The sequence below is a fragment of the Choloepus didactylus genome, chromosome 23 (genome assembly GCF_015220235.1).
Source record: "Choloepus didactylus isolate mChoDid1 chromosome 23, mChoDid1.pri, whole genome shotgun sequence".
Lineage (NCBI taxonomy): Eukaryota > Metazoa > Chordata > Mammalia > Pilosa > Megalonychidae > Choloepus > Choloepus didactylus.
In genome coordinates this window covers 774,172-796,821 of record NC_051329.1, presented here as the reverse complement: position 1 = coordinate 796,821, position 22,650 = coordinate 774,172, and the positions used below count along the sequence as shown (strand labels likewise).

At 49.5% G+C, this 22,650-nt stretch overlaps 1 protein-coding gene across 2 annotated transcripts in view; it reads left to right on the top strand.

The window, feature by feature from the left end:
- Positions 1-22,650, top strand: part of POLE (DNA polymerase epsilon, catalytic subunit) — a 68,430-nt gene that overhangs the window by 34,138 nt on the left and 11,642 nt on the right. For both annotated transcript variants that reach the window (XM_037817063.1, XM_037817064.1), the window contains exons 30-45: positions 4,125-4,337; positions 4,610-4,819; positions 5,032-5,175; positions 9,248-9,388; positions 9,927-10,080; positions 10,159-10,265; positions 10,442-10,618; positions 10,708-10,931; positions 11,143-11,363; positions 11,706-11,910; positions 13,389-13,562; positions 14,471-14,596; positions 18,882-19,014; positions 20,650-20,851; positions 21,776-21,907; positions 22,025-22,218. In XM_037817063.1, the coding sequence (XP_037672991.1) occupies positions 4,125-4,337; positions 4,610-4,819; positions 5,032-5,175; positions 9,248-9,388; positions 9,927-10,080; positions 10,159-10,265; positions 10,442-10,618; positions 10,708-10,931; positions 11,143-11,363; positions 11,706-11,910; positions 13,389-13,562; positions 14,471-14,596; positions 18,882-19,014; positions 20,650-20,851; positions 21,776-21,907; positions 22,025-22,218 (2,757 nt within the window). The remainder of the gene's footprint in view (positions 1-4,124; positions 4,338-4,609; positions 4,820-5,031; positions 5,176-9,247; positions 9,389-9,926; positions 10,081-10,158; positions 10,266-10,441; positions 10,619-10,707; positions 10,932-11,142; positions 11,364-11,705; positions 11,911-13,388; positions 13,563-14,470; positions 14,597-18,881; positions 19,015-20,649; positions 20,852-21,775; positions 21,908-22,024; positions 22,219-22,650) is intronic.

Genomic DNA, 22,650 nt, shown 5'->3' with positions numbered 1-22,650 from the left:
TTGAAAAGACTTATGAAATAGCAAATCTTTGTCAAGGTAGATTTTTTTGTTTTATTTTTCTAATGACAACAGCCATAATTACAAACACATTAAAGACTTTAAAAATTTAAAGAAATTACCAATTTATGCTTAAAAGTTAGAAAACTTAGGTGAAGTAGACAATGTCTTAAAGAATTATGAAAACTGACCTAAGAAGAAATAGAAACTCTGAATAGAAATTTAACCTTTAAAGAAATGAAATCATAATTATGAAGATAAAAGAAACCCAGATGGGTTTTCAGAGGAGTTTTATCAAATCGTTTTATACAAACTGTTCCGGAAAATAGGAAAAAGCTCCACAGCTCAATTGGTAACCTTGGTGACACTTGTTACCTTGGTAACAAAACTGACAAGGGCAGCATAAGAACCATTTTTAATTATGAGCGATAAATGCACAAATGTTAGTAACTAAATCCTGCAACATGTAAAAACAGTAATGCTATGACCAGGTAGGGTTTATTCTGGAAACAGCAAGTATTGTTTAACTTTAGAAATCTGTTAATTTAATTCATCACTGAAGGAAAAGACGCATAGGAGCATTTCAGATATGCAAAAAAAAAATCTGAAAGTCTTCCATATCTGTTCTTGATGAAAACTTTGAACAACTGAAATCAAAATAGATGAGATGTTTCTTTTTTTTAAAATACAATTTGACTGAGATATATTTCACATACCATACAGTCATCCAAAGTGTACAATCAGCTGTTGACAGTATCGTCATACAGTCGTACATTCATCACCACAATCAATTTTTGAACATTTTCATTACTCCAAGAAATATAAACAAAAATAAGAATAAAAATTAAAATAAAAGTACGAAAGAATACTTAAAACATCTCCTACTCCTTTTACCCCCCTATTATTCATTTACTTTTTGTCCCCCTTTTTTCTACTCATCTGTCCATACACTGGATAAAGGGAGTGTGAGCCACAAGATTTTCACAATCACAGTCACAACCATATAAGCTATTTAGTTATACAGTTGTCTTCAAGAATTAAGGATACAGGATGGCAGTTCAACAGTTTCAGGTATTTCCTTTAGCTGTTCCAATATATTAATAACTAAAAAGGGATATCTATAAAATGCATAAGAATACCCTCCAGAATGACCTCTTGACTCCATTTGAAATCTCTCAGCCACTGAAACTTTATTTTGTTTCATTTCTCTCCCTGCTTTTGGTCAGGAAGGCTTTCTCAGTCCCACAGTGCTGGGTCCAGGATCATCCCCAGGAGTCATGTCCCATGTAGGGGGGAGGACAGCAAGTCCACCTGCTGAGTTGGCTTGGAGAGAGTGGCCACATCTGAGCAACAAAGAGGTTCTCCAGGGGAGACACTCAGGCACAGTTACAAGCAGGCTTAGCCTCTCCTTTGCAGTAACAAAGTTTCATAAGGGCAAGCCCCAAGATAGAGGACTTGGCCTGCTACAAGGATAGTTCCCAATGCTTGCAAGAGTACCAGGAATTCCCCAGGTGGGGAAGTTTAATATTTCCAATTTTTCCCCAGGCCCTCAAGGGAGCCCTGCAAATACATTTTTATTCTCTGTCCAAATTACTCTGGGATGCATCAGGGCTTCACACTAACCTATGCAAATCAACCAGATCTCACCCCCATTTGAGGTTCCATGTAATTATGATGTTTGAATAAACTCACCATACAAGTTAAATTATATAGTATGCTATAGAAAGTATAGATTTTCTACCAAATAAACATCTCTTCCTTTGTTCTCACAAAGAAGTTGAAGTTTTAAAACACAATCTATCACATTTTCCCTTTAGTCTGCTTTACCTTAGTCCTAACCAAGTCAATTTTGTTCATATCTCTAATTAAAGTCTGATCTCCTTTTCAGCTTCTTTAACATTTGCTGTATGGGGTAATGCTGATATTCAAAGCTGCCGAACTCTGGCTCTGAGTGTCAGGTGTTACACAGATACCCAAAGTTCTAGGGACTGAGCGGTTATACACAAGCAGCACATCATCTCAGAATTTAGAAATAACCATTACAAGTCATGAATAGATGTGACTGCTGTAAGAGCTTGCAATCCAGGAACCTTTACCATAAGCCTTTCCCTGATAACCCATGCTCTCAAGATTCAGCTCTCAGAATCAACTCTCAGAGCTTGCACATTATAGTTAGTCCATATTAGTGAGGTGTTATAATGTTTATCTTTTCAATTCTGGCTTGTTTCACTCAACTTACTGTCCTCAAGGTCCAGTCACCCAGATGCAAACCTCACAACTTCATTTCTTCTTGCCGCCGCTCAGTAGTCCAGTGAATGTATATGCCACAGTTCACCATTCCTTTCGTCAGTCGGTGTACCCTTAGGCCAGCTCCATCCACTGTGAGTTGTGAGTTCTGCCACCACAAACACCAGTGTGCAGTGTCCACTCATGTCCCTGCTCTCAGTTCTTCCAAGTATATACTCAGTAACAGAGTTGCAGGACCCTATGGCAGCCCTGTGCTTAGCTGCCTGTGGGACCACCACACTGCCCTCCAGCTGGGCTGCACCGTTCTCCTTCCCCACCAGCAGGGAATAGGTACATCCCTCTCCACATTTTCTCCAGCACGCGTATCCCTCTGTTTATTTTTTAAACAATTTTATTCACACACCATACATTTCATTCTAAGTAAATAATCAGTGATTCCCAGTATAATCACATAGTTTCGCATTCACCTCCACAACCTATATGAGGATATTTCCATTTCTTCTGCAAACAAAGAGGAAAAGGAGAAAAAAACGAAGAATAAAAATATAAAAGATAGAAAAAATAAAAATAAAGTAAAATATAATGAAAAGGTCAGACAACAATACTACCACCAAGAATCCCATATCACTCCCTTATAACCCCCTCTTTTAGACATTTAGCTTTGGTGTATTGCCTTTGTTACAATTAATGGAAACGTCTTACAATGTTAACATTAACCAGTTTGCACTGACTATTTTTTTCCCTTGTATCATCCAAGACCTTGCAATGTTGACATTCATTTGTTCTCCCTCTTTTAAAAACATTCTTATATTTGTGCATTTAATCACCATCATTGACCACTCTAGGTTTCGCTAAGTTATACAATCCCAGTCTTTATCTTCTATTTTTCCTTCTGGTGTCATACATGCCCCTAGCCTTTCTCTTTCAACTGTCCTCACACTCATCTTTGTTCAGAGTACTTAACTATGTTGTGCTACCATCACACAGTATTACGCTATCCATTCCATTTCTGCATCTGTGCAATCAATTCTGTTGAACCTTCTGCCCTCCTTCAGCATCAAATGCCCAATTTCTAATCTCTTTCTGTCTCCTGATAACCTCTGTTCTCAACTTCAACTCTCGAATTTTGTTCATCAGTGTTAGCTCATATTAGTTAGAGGTGAGGAGGGTTGTCCCCTGGCACCCAGACACCACCACGCCCACCCTCGAGGAATGCACACAGGTGCTTTGGGCACGGTGTAGCTGTTCAGGCACGGTTTGTGGTTTTGGAAAAGGGGAAACTACTGTTCCTCACTTGGAATGTAATGGATCAGTGCACTGCTTTATTTGTATGATGGAATATTCTACAACAGTTCGGATGGACGGACTACATCTACGTGTACCAATAGAAATAAACCTCAAAAATAAATTGCTGAGTGAAAAGAGTAAGTTACAAAAGGATGTATACTCTGTGTTGCTGTTTATATGAGCTTAAAATCCAAAGCAGTGTCCTTTTGTTTATCGATATGCAGGAACAGAATGAAACTGGGGCGTCATAGCATGCTCTTGGGGTTAGGGTTGCCTCTTAGAAGGAGGGAGGGCCTTTAGCCATTACTCGCAATATTTTACTTCTTTTAGAAAGAGTTCTGGAGCAAACATGGCAAAATGTAAACATTTGCTTCGTACTGGTGGCAGGTACTTGGGTGTTGTTATTTTCCTCATTTTACTGTGTGACCTTTTCACTATTAAAAATTACAAGTTAACAGTCTGTGAATGAACACATTTGTACATATGCATATTTTGTCCCATTTTATACCATGTACTTATGGTAGCTTTTTTGAAGCAGAATTTCTGGAGAGACGAGTGATCGGCACTTTTGAGGCCCAGTTGGTTCTTTCCAGGTCACGATGAACCAGGCTCCGGACGACATTCAGAGCCGCGGCACCCCTGACATGGAGGACTTCGGCTTCACAAAGCCTCTGCGCCCAGCCGTGCCCGTGGCTACAAAAAGGAAGCGCATCCTCTGGGAGAGCCAGGAGGAGCCCCAGGACCTGGAGCTCACTGTGCCCTGGCAGGACGTCCTGGGGCAGCCTCCTGCCCTTGGTACCACCAAGGTAAGAAGTGTCCAGAGTGAGAAGAGACAGGTCCCCACGAGAAGGGAGCAGAGGTAGTTTAGGCTAGGGCTGCCTCGCCCAGGGGTGTTGACTGTGCATGTTTAAATCTGTGTTTGGAGCCTGTGAGAGACTGAACAGAGCCCAAGAGAGGGTGGCTGTGAGAAGGTGCCTGGTCCTTGGGTGCACAGGGAAGCTGGCATCGTAGGGCTTCTGCATGTTCACCTGTATGTTTGTTGTCTCCTCTCCATGGCCAATTCCACGGCCTGTCCCAGGAAGAGTGGCTGGTCTGGCTCCGTTTCCACAAGAAGAAGTGGCAGCTGCAAGCCCAACAGCGGCTTGAGCGCAGAAAGAGGCGGTGTCTGCAGACTGCAGAGGGTGGACCACGGGCCGGGGCGATCCGAGACGGGCTCACTGCGGGGCTGGGGAGCTTCCTGCGCAGAACGGCCCGCAGTGTCCTGGACCTTCCCTGGCAGATTGTGCAGGTGTGCCCAGGCCCTGTCTACAGCAGCTCACGAGTGGGGTGGGGGCCAGGCCGGCTCGCAGTCCTGGGGTGGTCCTTGGCCCAGGCCCAGGAGCCCTCCCAGGGCCTGGGATGGAGGGGAGAGGGGCACTCAGGCTGCGTGCTGGGGCTCACCCTGGGCCAGGCTCTGTCCACTGTTGTCCGGGGCCCCATGCACCACCTCTTCCCTTTCAGATCAGCGAGACCTGCCAGGCCGGCCTGTTCCGGCTGTGGGCTGTCATCGGCAGTGACTTGCACTGCATCAAGCTGAACATCCCACGCGTGTTCTATGTCAACCAGCGGGTGGCGAAAGCAGAAGAAGGGCCTTCGTATCGCAAGGTGCGGGCGGAGCTGGAGTCTGGGGGCTGGGGCTGGAGAGCGCCCTGCGTGAGGTGTTGTTGTGCCCCGTTGTTGAGGGTCTTGTCGGGGTGTGTTAAGAATTAACTGAAACGATGTGCTCAGTGCTTGGGGGGCGGAGCCACCGGGGTGTTGACCTGGTGACCTCATCATCTGGGCAACCTTGGTGCACATCCTTTCCGGCATCTTCTGCGATGCTCGTTGGTGGAGTGGGGGCTGGGGAGACGTGTGCCAGAGGCTGCAGGCTCTGCTTCCACAGGCTCATTTGTTCTCAGCAGCTTCACTGGGATATAATTCACCCATTTAAACTGAACAAGTCGGTGGTGTTGAGTATATTCAGAGTCGTAACCGTCACCACTAATTCCAGAACACTTTCATGACCCCAAGAAGGAATTCTGTACCCCTTAGCTGTCACCCCCTCAATCCCCCATCCTCCTCACCCTCTGGCAATGCCCACAGATCCACTTTCTGCCCATAGATTTGCTTGTTCTGCACATTTCACTGCAGTGGGATTGTCCCCTCTGCAGACTCTCTGACCAGTGTCTCCCGGGGCTGCGTGGCCCCCACAGGCCTGGGTCCCCGGGAGGCTCCGCCCCCCGAGCCGCCTCTGCTGAGGCTCTCCTGGCATGGTCCTGGCACGGTTTCCTCCGGGAAGCTGTGAGTGGCATCAACAGGCTGTCAGTCTGGTTGAGGACAGCGCATCCACATTTGTATCTCAGAGCAAGACAGAAGGTTTCTGGAGAAGCCAATACTTGATTTCAACTGGAAGTTTCGGCAGGATGTGGGCACTAAAGAGGACAGGGCAGGACACAGGACAGAACAGAGTGAGCCTGTTTGGTGGCAGAACAAGCAGTGACCACCGGGTGTGGGCGGGACGTCTGGGCTTGGGGCTGGGAGGAGCGGCGCGCTGAGCCCTGGGAGCGGATTTCTCGGGTGGGGAGGGGGCAGGAGAAGCTCTACTGGGAGGTTCAGAGAAAGTGTGCCGGGAGGATTTGGAGCCGAAGGCACAGGGACTGGGCAGAGAGGGGGCATTTCCCCGAGCTGCCCCTGGGCCCCCAGCCTCACTCCGTCCCAGGGTTTGGGGCGAAGGCCGATGCCACCACAGCCGGCCCTGTAGGGAACATCCGTGAGGGTTTTGTTCTTCTTAAGCATCTTCTGTTTTTTCCTCATAGATGTAGTGAAATCTGTTGTTTAAAACAAAGTAAGTCTTGAAGGAAAACCTGAGAGTATCCCTTATCCCTTCAGAGATAAAGGTTAGCATTTGCTGTCTGTCCTTCCGGTTTTCTCCTGTGCATCTACCACGCACATGTACTGAAACTGGCTTTTGTCACAGGACAGGAGGTGTCAGTACATAGACAGAGCTCTCTTTTTTCTTTCTTGTTACTTTAACGATTATCTAGCCTCTTGGTGTATGTGTACGCCGTAATTTATTTAACCTGAAGATGGACGTTTTCACTTTTGAATAGTGTTGCCACATTGCCCCCAAGCTGGTCTTACAATTCTGCCCTCCCAGCCACAGTGAGGACACCTGTTCTCACCTGCTTAACTGGTTGTCAGGGCTCAACAATCTGTAAGTCTGACGGTGTGCAAAATCTCAGTAATGTCAAAAACTACACTTATTTCTGAGGTTGAGCGTTGTCTTACTTTCCTAGCTGCGAAAACAAACACCGTACTGTGGGTTGACTGAAATGTCAGGAATTTATTGGCTCACAGTTTGGAGGCTTAGGAGACGTCCACAATCGAGGTGTCAGTCTTTGAAGACTGTGGTGTTCTGGGGCCGGCTGCCAGCCATCCTTGGTCCATAGCTTTTCCGTCACGTGGCCTTGCACACGGTGGGGTCTTCTCCTTTCTCCTCCGGGCACGCTGACCTGCAGTGCCTGGCTGCTCCCGGGGCTTCTCTCACTGCGACTGAATTTCTTCTGCTTGTGGAGATTGCCAGTCTGGACAACACCCGACCTGTCTCAGGTGGCCACACCTTAGCTAGAGTAACATCCCAGAGCTCCTACTCACTGGCCTCCCACCCAGGAGTGGTTCAGGACCATGTGCTCCTAGGGTACGGAAATCTGTCCCGAGCGTCTTTTCAAGTTTTCATGGATTTGTCTTTCTCCCGCAAATTACCTGTGTCTGCTGCCTAATTTTTCTACTGAGCTGTCCCTTCTCTAATTTGTGGATGCTCTTTGTATGTTATGAAAATCAGTCCTTTGGTATGTACTTACTTTGAAAGCATTTTTTCCAGCTGGCTTTGTGTAGGACGTCTTTTGCCAAGATGACGTTTTCCAGCCTCATTTGTAGTTTTTTCCTTGAGTGCTCTGGCATTTGTGCTGGGTTTAGGACAGGCCTTCACCACTCCAAAATAAGTTATTTAGTGGTTTTATGGGCTTATTTTGTATATTTTAATCCTGAATCCACCTGGGATTTAGTTTTAGGAGTGGTATGAGGCAGGCAGTCTACCTTTCTTTATTTGCAAAAATGAGCAAGGTTGCTTTTCTTCTGTGGACTGTGTCCATTTTTCCATTGATTTAAAATTTCATCTTTAGTTTAAATATCTAGTAAATAAAACACACTTTTAAAATAAGTAAATAAATAAATAAAAATAAATTTAAAAAACAAACTTATAAACCAAAATGTGAGGGATTGTGCTAGAATAAATGAGATTAAAGAGACGAAATAGAAAGATGAGGCTAAATTGGATCGCAGTTTTTTAAAAAAGTCATTTTGGGGACAATTTCAATATGGACTTGATTTTAGATGGAATTATGGAATCTTACAAAATGTTTTGGATGTGCTGTGGGATTGTGATTATATAGGAAAATGCCCTTTTAGGTCTCTCTTTCCATTGTGGCCAAGTTGCCTCTGGAAGCACAGGCTGGCGTGGGCCCGTGCTGGCCGTGGAGTCTGCCGAGCCTCCCCCGAGCCCGTTATCTCATCGCACTCCAGTACTGGGGTTTCCTAATTCTATCCTTCTGTCACCTTTCATTAGCCTATCAGTTGGAGATGGACTATAGTTTCTTCCTTAAAAGGCAAGATAAATGCTTAAGTTTATTTATTGGCAAGTGGATTTTTTCCTTTCACTTTTTTTTCTAAGTATTACTGTGGACTCATGAATCTTTGTTTAATATTTTAAGATCAATTTTAATCATCTTTTTTCCCCACATGTTAAGTATGTTTATCAATTTTTCCTATTATGGATGTTGCTTTTGGTATCATATCTAATATTCCATTTATTTGGAGGTCTTCTTTGTTTTTTTTCACTAGCATTTTAAAGTTCTCAGCATATAGAACCTACACATTTTGTTAGATTTGTTCCTAAGTATTTCATTTTTGGAGCTATTATAATTACTTTTTTAAATTTCAGTTTCCATTTGTTCTTTGCTAGTATATAGACATATGACTGCAGTTTTCATATCGACCTTGTGTCCTGAGACCCTGCTGAACTCACTAACTAAAATCATTTTTGTGATTCCTTGGGAACTCTGTAGGGTTTTGGCCTGGGCTGAGCTGTGCTTTGCTTTTCCCTGAGTTAGCGTGGAGCGCTGTCTTCCTTTTCTCTTTGGCCCAGTGCTCAGCAGATCCCACACTTCGTCTGGAAATGGGGTTGGCTGTGCAGTGACCGCCTGGCTGTGGGAGAGCCACGGTCTGCCCGTGTTCCAGGCCCTGTTACTTCCAGTTTGGAGGGTTTCTGTGGGTCTCTTTTAGGAACCTGGGAGGTGGGGGGAGGGTGGAGTGTGGACTCCGCTTTGTGTGGAGGCGACCGCTTTGCTCACCGGTGTGATCCCATCTAGAAACTTCTAAAAGTTTTACTCCCAGTTGGTGCCCTTCCTGCGTTCCAGGGGTGGCACACTTTTGTTCCCCACTCCCTTGTCCCTCTTTTTTGTTTTTTGTTTTTTGTTTTTTTTTTTAATAATTTCTTGTCTTAAATTCAGTGGAATTTCCGGAGAGAAGAGGGGTATATGTTTAATTCCATTCACGGCTTTTAAACCATACTGTGTGTGAGTGTGTTTAAAAAACACTATCCTTTAAACCATGTCATCGACTGTCACAACCACCTTATCAGGTGAATCGCGTCCTCCCTCGCTCCAACGTGGTCCACAACCTGTACGAGTACTCAGTGCCCGAGGACATGTACCAGGAGCACATCAACGAGATCAACACTGAGCTGTCGGCTCCAGACGTCGAGGGTGTGTATGAGACTCAGGTAATGGTCTTCCAGCCCTCCCGGCTGAACCCCTCAGGGCGAGGGCAGAACGGCAGCAGTGGTGGGGCCCCCAGGGAGTGGGTGCAGCTGGCACCTGAGGTCGGCGAGGAGGACCTTGTGTCCAGCGGGCAGAGGGTGTGGCCCAGGACCGGTGTGCATCCTGGGGAGTGGGTGCAGCTGGCACCTGGGGTCGGCGAGGAGGACCTTGTGTCCAGCGGGCAGAGGGTGTGGCCCAGGACCGGTGTGCATCCTGGGGAGTGGGTGCAGCTGGCACCTGGGGTCGGCGAGGAGGACCTTGTGTCCAGCGGGCAGAGGGCGTGGCCCAGGACCGGTGTGCATCCTGGGGAGTGGGTGCAGCTGGCACCTGGGGTCGGCGAGGAGGACCTTGTGTCCAGAGGGCAGAGGGCGTGGCCCAGGACCGGTGTGCATCCTGGGGAGTGGGTGCAGCTGGCACCTGGGGTTGCGAGGAGGACCTTGTGTCCGGCGGGCGTGGCCTCTGCCTGAGCCCTCTCGAGCCGGCCCCCCCGCCTCTTCCAAGGTGCCGCTGTTGTTCCGGGCCCTCGTGCACCTTGGCTGTGTGTGTGTGGTCAGCAGACAGCTGGCGAGACGCCTTTCAGGCCTGGAGATGGAGACCTTTGCTCTGGAGCACCTGGAAATGCGGTCCCTGGCCCAGTTTAGCTACCTGGAACCAGGTACGCCGGTGCCGGCCGCCCTCCCCCAGGCCTGCCTCCTTGCAGACAGCAGGGCCACAGCTCGTTTCCCCCCTGCAGGGAGTATCCGCCACATCTACCTGTACCATCACTCGCAGGGCCACAAAGCGCTGTTTGGTGTCTTCATTCCCTCCCAGAGGAGAGCATCTGTGTTTGTGCTGGATACGGTGAGTTCCCGGGCCTAGAGGCTGGTGGGAGCATGTGCTTGGGCAGGATTCAGGGGAGGGGCGTGGTTCAGGTGCCCTCCCCACCCTCGTCTGAGCCTTTGTCCGTGAGGGAGTAGTGCAGCCGGTCAGGAGGGCCCCAGGGCCGGGAGGGACTGATGCAGCTGTTGTGCGTCCAGGTGCGAAGTAACCAGATGCCCAGCCTGAGCAGCACGTACTCCTCAGAGCACAGCCTCCTGCTGCAGAAAGTGGGTCCCGAGCTCCTCCCTCCCCCCAAACACAGTTTTGAGGTTCGCGCTGAAACTGACTTGAAGACCATCTGCAGAGCCGTCCAGCGCTTCCTGCTGTCCTACAAGGTGAGGGGCCGTCGGGCAGCACCATGCATGCCTCCCCTCCCAGGAGGCTGTGCTTACCTGGGTCCCCTCCCCATCTGTTCTGAACCCAGGAAGAGCGCCGCGGCCCCACACTCATTGCTGTTCAGTCCACCTGGGAGCTGAAGAGGCTGGCCGCAGAGATTCCCGTCCTGGAGGAGTTCCCCCTGGTGCCTGTCCACGTGGCCGACAGGGTCAGCTACAGCGTCCTGGACTGGCAGCGCCACGGAGCCCGACGCATGATCCAGCACTACCTCCACCTGGACACCTGCCTGTCCCAGGCCTTTGAGATGAGCAGGTGAGCGGGAGAAAAGGGGTGCTGATATACGGAAGCTGGACGCCTGGGCATCGCTGCTGAGCCGGGTCAAGCATCGCTTTGTGGTTTGCTCCTCTGTCATTGCCAGGTGTGCAGTCCCAGGCAGTACAGCTGCGCTCAGCTCCGGGGGCCGAGTCTGCCCCTCACCTGCGTGCCACTTCCTCTCTGACTTGATTCCGTGCCCTCCGTGCAGGTATTTCCACATTCCTGTTGGGAATCTGCCGGACGACATCTCCACCTTTGGCTCTGACCTCTTCTTTGCCCGCCACCTGCAGCGCCACAACCACCTGCTCTGGCTCTCCCCCACACCCCGCCCCGACTTGGGCGGGAAGGAGGCCGACGACAACCGTCTGGTCATGGAGTTCGATGACCAGGCCACCGTGGAAATCAACAGCCCAGGCTGCTACTCCACAGGTGAGTGGTGGGCCGGGAGCGGGCACACGGGCCCGATGGTGTCTGTGCCGCACAGGAACCTTCTGCATGGCGAGAGCAGAAGCCAGAGGTGGGGACCTCAGATTCACAGGCCTGCAGGGCCCCACTGAGTCTTGGTGGGTACAGGTCGAGCTGCCGGCAGCTTTGTGAGGGGATTTGGGCCTGAGTCTGGCACCAGCGTTAGGTACATGCTCAATCGTGCTGCGCTGCGGCTCGAGGGTCGCTGGGCAGGGCCTTTCCCAAGGAGATGTTCGGTGGGAGTTGAACTTAGAGAGATGACGGGTGGGCAGGGCGAGGTCAGTGACGGCGGTGGCTTCCCTGCAGTGTGTGTGGAGCTGGACCTCCAGAACCTTGCCGTCAGCACCATCATGCAGTCACACCACGTCAACGACATGGAGGGGGCGGACAGCGTGGGCATCAGCTTCGACGTCATCCAGCAGGCGTCCCTGGAGGACATGATCACGGGCAACCAGGCCTCCAGTGTCCCCGCCAGCTATGACGAGACGGCGCTCTGCTCCAACACCTTCAGGTGCGGCTGAGCCATAGCAGTGGGGTCACATCTGACCTTCGTCCCCTTTGAAGCGATACCTGGTATTGTTCTCCTGTGGTCCCTCTGCCTCTCCTAAGGTGGCATGATTGAATTTTAGATGCAGAAGGAACACAGAAATAATTCTGTCCTTTTCCCTGATTTTGGAAAATCAAAGTCCAAGACTTGATGTCACTTGGGCTTTCCTTAGCCCAGGTTGGCAGCACAAGAAACTGAAAAGGGACGAGATTCCCTTCCTTTCGTGACACACCCGGGAACACGTGGTGCTGTCTGGCTGCCTGGACGATCGTCCCGTGGCCTGGGACGTCTCACGTAGAGAAACTTTCTTGGGCTCAGCTTCGTTGTGCATGTGGTAGAGGTGTGCCGGTTGTCAGTCTCGTTAGCCCGTGGGCGTGTAAGTGTTGATCAGATGCCTGCCGAGGGCCTGCAGACAGGAGGTAAATGTGTAAAGGGAGGCAGAGACAGCCAGGCGAGCACGAATCACCAAGACGTCAGAGGAGAGACCTGTGGGTTGGGCGGTCGAGGACAGCTCCTGTGGGCACTGCTGATGACGAGTAACGTGTTGAACGTTTACTGCTTGTTTCTGCCTTGGTCCTCGCACAGCCCTGGAGTGAGTGCAGTCATTGCCCCTTTTAGAGGTGAGGGGACCGAGGCCAGAGGGTCACTGTCTTGCCTGTGTTCAGGCTGCTGTTGAGTGGAAGAGCTGGGGTTTGGAAACACATCCGTGAGTCCCAAACCTGGGTCTCTAACAATGACACTGTTGCTTTCTCACAAAAGAGGGGATTTGAGCTGGAACTCGGGAATAGGCAGGGGGGATGGAAAGAATGGCGTGGGGGTAGAGTGTGCATCACGCATTCTGGGCCAGGGCCGGTGCTTGACAGATGGGCTTATAGTACCGTCCCAAAGGCAGGTCAGGTCAGATGGCGGCCGGCCTAAACCGTCACACTCATGGGCTTTGTTTCCAGTGCCCCCAGAGGTGACTCAGCAAGGGAAGGTCCTGGTGCCCTTGGTGATGTGGGAAGGTGGCACTGGAGCCAAGAAGACAACGGGAGGTTCCTCTTTCTGTCCCCAGGCCAAGTGCTCCCTGCCTTGGGTTCCTACACAGTATCCCGGCTCTCACCGCTCACTGCCTCACGTGCGGTTCTCTCTAAGGCGAGGGCCCCGTCGTGCTTATACGTCCTGGCACTGAGACTTGAGGAATGCTTAGTGAGTCAGGTCAGGAGGTGCTGAGGCCTGGCCTCGATGAAGGGGTGAAGCAGAAAAAAAAATAGATGAGCTACTGCTGGCATTTGGCACGTGACCTAGTGGAACGGTGAGGAGGGCACAGGCACAGGCGATAAAGACGTGGAGCCAGCAGGGCAGTGACAACCTGGCACCAACCGCAGTAGGGTGCCCACAGCGGCACCGCGAGTGGGGCTGGGGGCTCGCACATAGCCACAACCCTCTGGTCTGCCTTTCAGAATCCTGAAGAGCATGGTGCTGGGCTGGGTGAGGGAGATAACCCAGTACCACAACGCCTATGCCGACAACCAGGTGGTGCATTTCTACCGCTGGCTCCGGTCGCCGGCGTCACTGCTGCACGACCCTGCACTGCACCGGACGCTGCACAGCATGATGAAGAAGCTCTTCCTGCAGTGAGTCGGGGCGGCTGCCCTCAGGGACCTCAGGCCCCAAACCCAGAGAAATGGCTGTGGGCACTTCTTGGATAGGAGGAGTCTGTGGCTAGGTTGATGATAAAAATCGAGAGAAGCCCAGGAAAAGCTTAACTGGCTTTGTAGCTTTGCGTTTGAGTATCCTCCAGAGAAATGTTAGGTGAATACATCGTGTTTTCTCCACCCTTTTCTGCACAAGTCACAAAATGTAGTTATTGTTTTGCATCTAGCTTGTTTTTGTTAATAACATATCGTGGAATTGTATGGAAGTAGCATACTAATAACCACTCAAGCTGTTTCTAGCTTTTCGCTCACACATCTAACATATCAACAAGTGACCTTGTCAAGCAAAAATACCTGGAGAACAGTTTCCAGGAAGTAAAACTGTTGCAGGTTTGATAGGTAATTATAATTAGGTAAGAAGTGATAATTTGATAGATATTCCCAAAGCCCTCCACAGTATTTAGTGCCAAGCTGACTAGTTAAAATACTGTCCCAGTGTTCTCTTCATTTGTATTTCTTATGGATGAAGTTGTGCTTTCTCTTCATATCCTTTGCCCATTTTTCTATAATTTTGTTGGTTTTTCTCTTATTAGTTTGGAGGAGCTCTTTCCATATAAAAATTAGCCATTTTTCTTTGCTTTGATGTGCAAAATTTTTCCCCTCAGCCTTTGATTGTCTTTTGGCTTTGTTTATGCCCTGCAGAACTCTAATGTTTATATGGTCGGCTGGCTCTATCACTGTTCTTTTACCACGTCTGCATTTTAAGTGCATTTAGAATGGTTTTCCTGTTCAGGATTATACAACATTTTTTTTCTCATGATTTCCTCTGGTAGCCTGTGTCTCGTGCACTGTCGCTTCTGACCATTAGTTCTGAACCTGCTCCCCAGGCTCATCACCGAGTTCAAGCGCCTGGGGTCATCGGTTGTGTACGCTAACTTCAACCGCATCATCCTCTGCACAAAGAAGCGCCGGATTGGAGATGCCGTGGCCTACGTGGAGTACATCACCAACAGGTGGGGCCGGGCACGTGCTCGTGGCGGTGCTGGGGCTGCGGCCTGAGCTGCTGGGGCGCTGCTCGCACTTGAGGCCGAGAAGCTGGAGGATCCTCTCTTGGGTTGATGCTCCAGGGGCTGCGCTGCAGACCCTGAAGCACACACACGATAGTAAAGCAATAACATTTAAAAAAGGGTCATTTTTAATCATCCAATGATTGGTTCAAAACATAGCCTACGCTCAGATTTTCAGATACGCTGTGCCGTATGCCCTGGGCACGCTGCCTCTGCTGAGAGCGTCCAGGAGGGTGTTGGAGCACAGACCTTTCAAAGATGATGGTGTCATCAGCTGAGAGTGTGTGCACATGGGTGATAACATTCACGCCAAGGTTTTGCTTATCAGCGCTGGGTGTTACAGTTTCTGCCTTTAGAGAGTGCCTGCCTGCGTTTCACATCATGCTAATGAAATGCCTCTTCGGATCTGACTGGGCACATCGGGCTCTGGGTATTCTCTAAATGTAAGCAGAAGACAAAGCAATGGCAAAGTGCCCCCGACAGTGCCTCTCCTTTTGGTTGAATTCTAGTGGGAAGCTCACACTCCCAGGGTGTTTATGTTGAACACATGAATAAAGCTTGCGTCTCAGCACGGAGAAACTGCTAGTGAGTGCACGGAGGGGTGACACTAGGATTAAAGCTGGTCTGCCTGAGTGTGTGTGCAAGGGCAGCACCGAGCCTGGCAGAAAAAGCTGTCACTAAATAGAAGATAGATCTTGTTACTAAAGAGTAAGAGGTAGAATTAAGATTTTTAGTTCTACTCAAAATACATGCACTGGGGTAATTTAAAACACAAAACCAGTGTGGTTGTGCTCCTGTGGGCCAGCGCCAGGTTCTGAGAAACAAGCACTATACCTAAAAAGGAATAAACTTGCTCACCCAGTTACGGAGAAGAAAAGAATTTATTCACGATCTTGCAAGAATGGGTGCACAACCAAAGTGTGGGGGGTTGGCGTATAGAACAATAGGCCCAGCAGTATTTATTCCCTACACCTAACCGCAAGTCCCTCCCCTGTTTCTCCAGTGGCTGATACTCCAGAGGTTCCATTCTATTCCACAGGCCTAACTAGCCCAGCAAATTTGAAACATGCAGCCTGTGCAAACTGGAAACATTTGGAAAGTCTCCTGTGCAAACTTGAAACATTTGAAACAAGTCTCCACCTTCTTTCCTTTGTTCTGTAACTGCAGAACCGGTCTGAGCTAGTTGGGTAACAAGTTATAAAGCTATTTTAGGGACCTCTACCCCCTCAGTCTCCACCTTGCAAGGATAGTGGGCGGATAAACAGGAGGACTGGCCACCAATTACATCTTGACTTCTTAACCTTCTGCCATTCCCCTGAGTGGCCCCCACCCTGTATGAAAGCTAAACTTGATCTAATTCTCACAAGGTGTGCTGTGTTCTCCAGTATGACCCTTCCTTTGTGAGGTGAGGATGAACCTGGCTCAGCCAGGCTGTGTCTGAACTACTGATAGGAACTGTGATGTAGGTGCAGCTCCAGGAGGGCGTGGTGCCCTTAGATGGCTGGGTTGGGGACACTCTAAGAAACAGGTCACCTTTCTCTGCCCCCTTGAGTTAGGAATATCTTAAAAACAGTCAAACTAACAAAACCCTCCTGGAGGAGTTGTGATTTGATGGATAGTATATTTAGGATTTCCTTCCTTTCTGTCAGTCTTCTCTCCCTCTTGCACACCTGCCTGCCTGCCTTTATGTTTCCTTCCTTTTCTTTTTTGTTAATAGGCCTCCAATGCAGACTTGACTTTGAAGTGATAATAATGAAGATAACATATGCGTACTTTATAACAGGAAGCAATGTTATTGGTTGCTTGTAATTAGTTGCAGATTGTCTGAGGTCCTGAAGCAGAGGAAGTTAACCTCTTAGCCTGCCGGTGAGCACAGGAATGTATCCGATTTTCCTATTTGTAGCCCTCACTCATCTGGGCAACAGGCCAATTTAAGTTGCTTATTACACATTTTAGCAACTTTGAATTCTTCAAAATCACATTTTTTCCCTTAGTAGTTCCTGTGTTTTCAATGTGATGAGTGCAGTACAGTCATTATTCTCATTAAAATTTGCTGATTTGTTTTATTCTCTGACCATTGAGGTGATTCCTTTTATCCCAAGTCATGGACACGGGCTATATTTATTGAGGAATTAAATCATTCAGAAGTTTTATTCTAACTTCAGTGGAATTTATTATACCCTAAGAGAAGATTTCTACCTATTTGTGTATTTATATTTAAAGTGGATTTCTTAAAGGCAACATATAGTTAGTTGAGTCTTGCTTTATTTTCCAATCCGACCGTCTCTTGCCTGTTAATTGGGGTGTTTAGACCATTTACATTTAATATGAATTTTAATATGATTGGGTTTAGATTTAACATCTTGTGGTTTGTTTTCTTTTTATCCCACTTGTTCTTTGTTCTTTTCTTTCTTTTTTCTTTTTACCTGTTTTTTGGATTTTTTTTTTAATTGTGTTTTTTTATTTCAGTGGTTGCTTTCTGGTTGATATATACATCTTTAACTTAACTACAACCTACAAGCAGTATTATACCACTTCACATGTAGTGTAAGAATTTTACAGTAGTTTACTTCATTTTTACTCTCTTGGCCTTTGTATTGTTATCAAACATTTTTTTTACATGTGTTATAAACCCCACATTATATTGTTTTTATTTTGGTTTAAATAACCTGCATTTTTTAGGAGATTTAAATACTGAGAAAAAGAATAATATATACATTACATAGCTCTTCATTGTTTTGTTTGGATCACTGCTTGTGTCTGATACCATTTTCCTTTTGCCTGGAGCACTTCCTTTAGCATTTCTTACTATGTGGATCTTCTGGCAATGAATTCATGCACCTTTTCTATATCAGTATCTATTTCACATTTGTTTTTAAAAGATATTTTCACTGGGTATAGAATTCTACGTTGACAGTTTTTTCCCTATTACTTTTAAGATGTTTCTCCACTGTCTTTGCTTGCATTGTTTACAGGGAGAAGTCTTCTGTCATCCTTATCTTTGATTCTGTGTTTCTAGTGTGCCTTTTTGTTCACCTCCACCTACTTTTAAACATTTTTCTCTATCACAGGCTATAAACAATTCAATTATTACATGCTTTGGTATTGTTTTCTTCATGGTTCTTGTGCTTGGGCTTATTAATCTTCTTGGATCTGTGGGTTTATAATTTTAATGAAATTTGGAAAATTTTCAGCCATTATTTCCCCAAATATTTTTCCCCTTCCCCCAACTACTTTGGGGACTCCAATTACATGTAAACTAGGTATACTAGGCCACTTGAAGTAGTCACTCAGCTCACTAACTCTGTCCATTGTTTGAAAGCCTTTTTTCTTCTCTGTGTTTTTCATTTTGGGTAGTCTTATTGTTATGTCTTTAAATTAATTGATCTTCTTTTCTGCAATGTCTAATCTGCCACATATTTTTCATTTAATGTCCTGCTCTTCTAATTCTAACGTCTGACTCTTTCCAGTTGATTGGTTTTTCTCCTCGTTATGTGTGTTATTTCCCTGCTTCTTTTCTTGCCTGATAATTTTTTAATAGATGCCAGATGTTGTGAGTCTTACTTGTGTGTTGCATGTTTTTGCATCCCTGTAAATACGATTGAGTTGTAGTTTATGGTGCATCACTTTTACTTGGAAACAGTTTGGTCCTTTCGGGTCTTTTTTATTTTTAAGATTTGTTGGGAGGGTCAGAGCAGCATTTAATCTAGAGCGTGTCCCCCCTGCTGGCGCAAGTCTCTTCCGAGTGCTGGACCCGGTGCCTTGTGAATTGCGAGGCTCTCCGCACGCGGTGGTGAGAAACGGGTACACTTCTCGTTCTTGGTGACAGCTGAGCACGGTCCCCCCCAAGCTTCCAGCGGATCCTCCCGGGCCTGGCACAGCTGTCGCAGGTGCACGTGGCCTGCAGCCCACTGCTGAGTGCTTGAGGGCAGCACTCCCCTCCTGCTCCTCTTCCCTGCAGGCTCCTCCAGATTTTCCGATCCTTTTCCTCAGCTGAGACTCTGCCAGGCTCTGCCTGCTGGGGGCAGGGCAGGGGGCAGGAGGGGAATTTGGTCTTGGCTGGAAGTGAAGTCTCCTTAGAATCATGTTTATTGTTGTTCCCTAGAAAGTTTAAGGGTTAATATATTCTGAATCCACTTTAAATTCAGTTTTAAATAAGTGGAGAGTAGAACATGGAGAAAATGGGAAACACTATCAATTTTAAGCAGTTTCTGTTTCGCTTCTTCTGCAGCATTCATTCCAAGGATATCTTCCATTCCTTGACAATTTCTTTCTCTCGATGCTGGGAATTTCTTCTCTGGATGGATCCGTCTAACTATGGGGGAATCAAAGGAAAGGTTTCATCGAGTATTTACTGCGGACAGGTAAGAGGTCTGGAGAGTGAAGGATTTCAGAGGTCAGCACTCACTCCTTCGGCAGTTCCTTAGGGCTCACCTACTCGGCCACCCCGATTCTAGACCCTGGTGGCCCAGCAGGAAACACAGAAGGCCGCGTCCCCGCTGTCTTTGGGTTCAGGGGGAAGGTCATTCTTAGACCAGCACATGTAGGATACAGCGTCGGCAGTGGTGAGGGCTGTGAACAGACGCAGTGCGAGCAGTGAGGAGGTGAAGTGAAAGCAGAATGGAGCGAGCAGTGGGAGGGGAGCTCTGACAGGGGCAGCCCTGGGCTAACAGGCTCCACAGCAGGTGTGTCGCGACGTGTGTGAGGAACACCAGGGAGGGAGGAGGCTGGGGCCGTGGGCTGTGGTGGGACTGGGTTTCAGTAGAGAAGGGGAGGTGTTGTGTGGGTAAGTGCCAGGACCTGACTCCTCGCCGGCCCCTCTGGATAACGGCTGCAGGAGGTAAAGCCAGGGGTGAGCTGAAGAAAGGGTGGGGGTGGGGGGCAGTCAGTGTCGGTCCAGGGGGAGATGGGGGGACAGATGGGAGATGTGAGGGTGGTCGTCTCCTGGCCTCTCCCTGCTCTTCCAGGTTTTGTTGTTTTCAGCTTCTTACTTCTGTGGGTTTCTCTTTCTCTCTGTGTCTGAATTTCCTTCTCTTATAAAGGCCTCCAGTAGTAGGATTACATCCCAACCTGAATGAGCCTCATCAAAAGATCCCACTTACAGTGGCTCCACACCCAGGGGAATGGATTAGGTTCAAGAACATTTTTCTGCCCTACATACAGCTTCACACCAGCGCGGACATCTCTGGGGCATCCGTGAGGTCAGGGGGCAGAGGTCGAGCTTGCCCAAGTGTCCTACAGTGTCTGTTCCCAGATGTGACCTGGGGACCTGGGCCCTTGGGCTGGGTGTCCGCGCCGGGCTCGGGAGCAGAGGCCAGTGGCCCGGGTCCTGTGCGCCTCACCAGGGGCCTCTCGCAAAGCTGCTGGCAGGCAGGAGAATATTCTGGGAATCGAAACAGGGCGGATGGACCCGCTGGTGAGATGCGGCCGAGGGGCAGGTATTCTTGGGCAATGCAGGGATGACTGGAAACTTGACGGGAGCCGTTATGGAATGAGGATAAAACCTGATGGGAGGGTTCAGAAGAAGATGGGAGAAGGGAAGAGCAGGAGGTGTGAACGGCCCACTTCCAGGGTTTAGCTGTGAGGGGGAGAGCAAGGGTGCGTGGGATGGAGGGAAGTGGGGTGGCCGTGATACAGTGAGATGTGAGGTCCCACCGTGCAGGGCCAAGGGGCTCGCTCGGGAGAGACGCTCTGGAGTGTGCTGCAGGGGGTCCCAGGAGCAGAGTCTGCACCTCAGGGCAGCGCCGTCTGGGAGTGGGGTCAGTGTCGTGGTGAGTTCTCTGAAGAGCAGAACGAGGGTGACAGCACCTCGTGGGGAGACCTGCCGCGTGTCCCCTGCTGTGCCGGGCGCGTTCTCACCATCCTGCAGGACGTTTACTAGGGGTCCGAGAAAGACACTGGACAGAAGTCACACTTGGCGAGTGACGTGCTGCTGTGATGCTCCATGTCATGCAGCTGCAGGGAGAATGCAGCTGGGGTTGGCGCTTCTGTTACCACAGGACACCCCTGCTGGGGAGCGAGCCGAGGGCGAGCAGGACGAGGAGGAGGAACAGGACGAGGAGGGGGAGCAGGATGAGGAGCAGGACCAGGAGGGCCTGCAGGAATCCAGAGTGGAGGATTTACTGGAAAACAACTGGAATATTCTGCAGTTTCTGCCGCAGGCAGCCTCCTGCCAAAGCTACTTTCTCATGATTGTGTCAGGTGAGCCTCGGGGCCGCGCTGCCCACCACCGTCTGCACTCGGGGGCATCTAGGGTCAGGGCTGCTGCTGGAAAAGCATGTCCGGGAGGAGTGTGCCTGGCAGGCCGAGAGAGATGGAGCCGGCTGCCCAAAGCAGCCATAGTGCCTCCTCTGCTGCACAGTGGGGAGGCTGCGGAGGGCTGGGGGCAGCACATCCTTCTATTTTGGGCTTGGTTCTTGTGAGGCCTGTCAGGAAAGGCTGCTCCTCGAGGACATGTTGAGGATCTGGGTGTTATATAGAGATCTGCTTCCAGGCTTTCACGTACAGTTTCCAGGAACAGCTGGGAGCAGATGCACTTACAATCAGTAGAGGTAAACCCCGAGTAGTGGGGAGACCAGAAACTTCCCGAAGCAGCTGTCCACTGGCTGCCCCTTGAGGCCTGATGTACTCGTGTAAGGTGAGCGGTGGTTTAGGGCTGAGCGTTTACTGTTTGCTAGTCCCGTTATCTAGGTGGGTGCACAGATGAAGGATACAAGTTACACCCTTTGTCATTAAAACAGAAGAGTTCACGATGACCATCATAAACTCAGCCATCGACAGATAGACACATATAGATAGTGACAAGGGTGGTTTGATTTGCGATTGTCTTGTATTTTTGTCTACCTGTCGTTGGGTCTTTAACTCTCCACATTCTCCTTTGAAACGTTGGGATGTGCCGGCTGGCCCGGGAGTCTGGCCTTCGTTTCTGCTCTCACTTTCCAGCACGAAGGTTATCGTGTCTTTTTATTACTAAACCCTCTTCTCAAAGTCAACTCGGGCATCACTTACTCCCACTTCCCGAGGTGACTTCTGGCTTGTTGAAAGTAGCTAATGACGTCTCCCAGGCGGCGTCTGGCTCTGGCTGGCCGCAGGGCCTCCTCTCAGGGCCGGCCCTTCCCTCCGCAGCCTACATCGTGGCCGTGTACCACAGCATGCAGGAGGAGCTGCGGCGCAGCGGCCCGGGCGGCACCCCCGTGGGGAGGAGAGGGCCCAGCCGGTCCACCCAGGAGGCCGAGGGAGCAGCCGGCGCCCTTCCCGGTGAGTGTCCCCCGGGGCTTCCGTGCAGAGGGGTGAGCTTCGCCCAGAGGGGCCCCTCTCTGGTGCCCAGTCACTGTGCACAGCAGCAGCGGGTTCAGCCGTGCCCTCCCTCCCCAGGAATGATCACCTTCTCTCAGGAGTACGTGGCAAATGAGCTCACCCAAAACTTCTTCACCATTACCCAGAAGATTCAGAAGAAAGTCACAGGCTCTCGTAACTCAGCTGAGCTCTCGGAGCTGTTCCCTCGCCTCCCGGGTTCACACTTGCTGCTCAGTAACCCTGCGCTGGAGTTCATAAAGTCTGTGTGCAAGGTGAGGGTGCAAGGAGGAGCCATCTGCTTACTCCACGACGGTGGCAGAGCCCCTAGGGTGTGCCGGACACTGCACTGGGTGTGAGGGACTCGGGCGTGCACAGGCAGGCAGGGCCCATGTCCTCATGGGGCTCCTGTTCCAGTGAGGGGCCAGGTTAGCTTAGGTGAGTGCTGCGGAGGTGAGAGGTGTGAGAGCGCTTGGCACGGCCGCGTGGCTACACGGAGGCCCTTCCGGAAGGGTGTTGGAGCCGAGAACACAGGACCAGGGGGCCGCCACAGGGGCCGGAGGGAAGAGTGTTCTGGGCAGCGGCCGAGGTCAGCATGGCCTCAACTCGGTGTGCTGGGAGAGGTGATGTGCTGAGGAACTGCAGTGAGAGCGGACGTGGACACCAGCATGGCTTTCCGGACAAGGCAGGTTGAGTCGAATGGATAG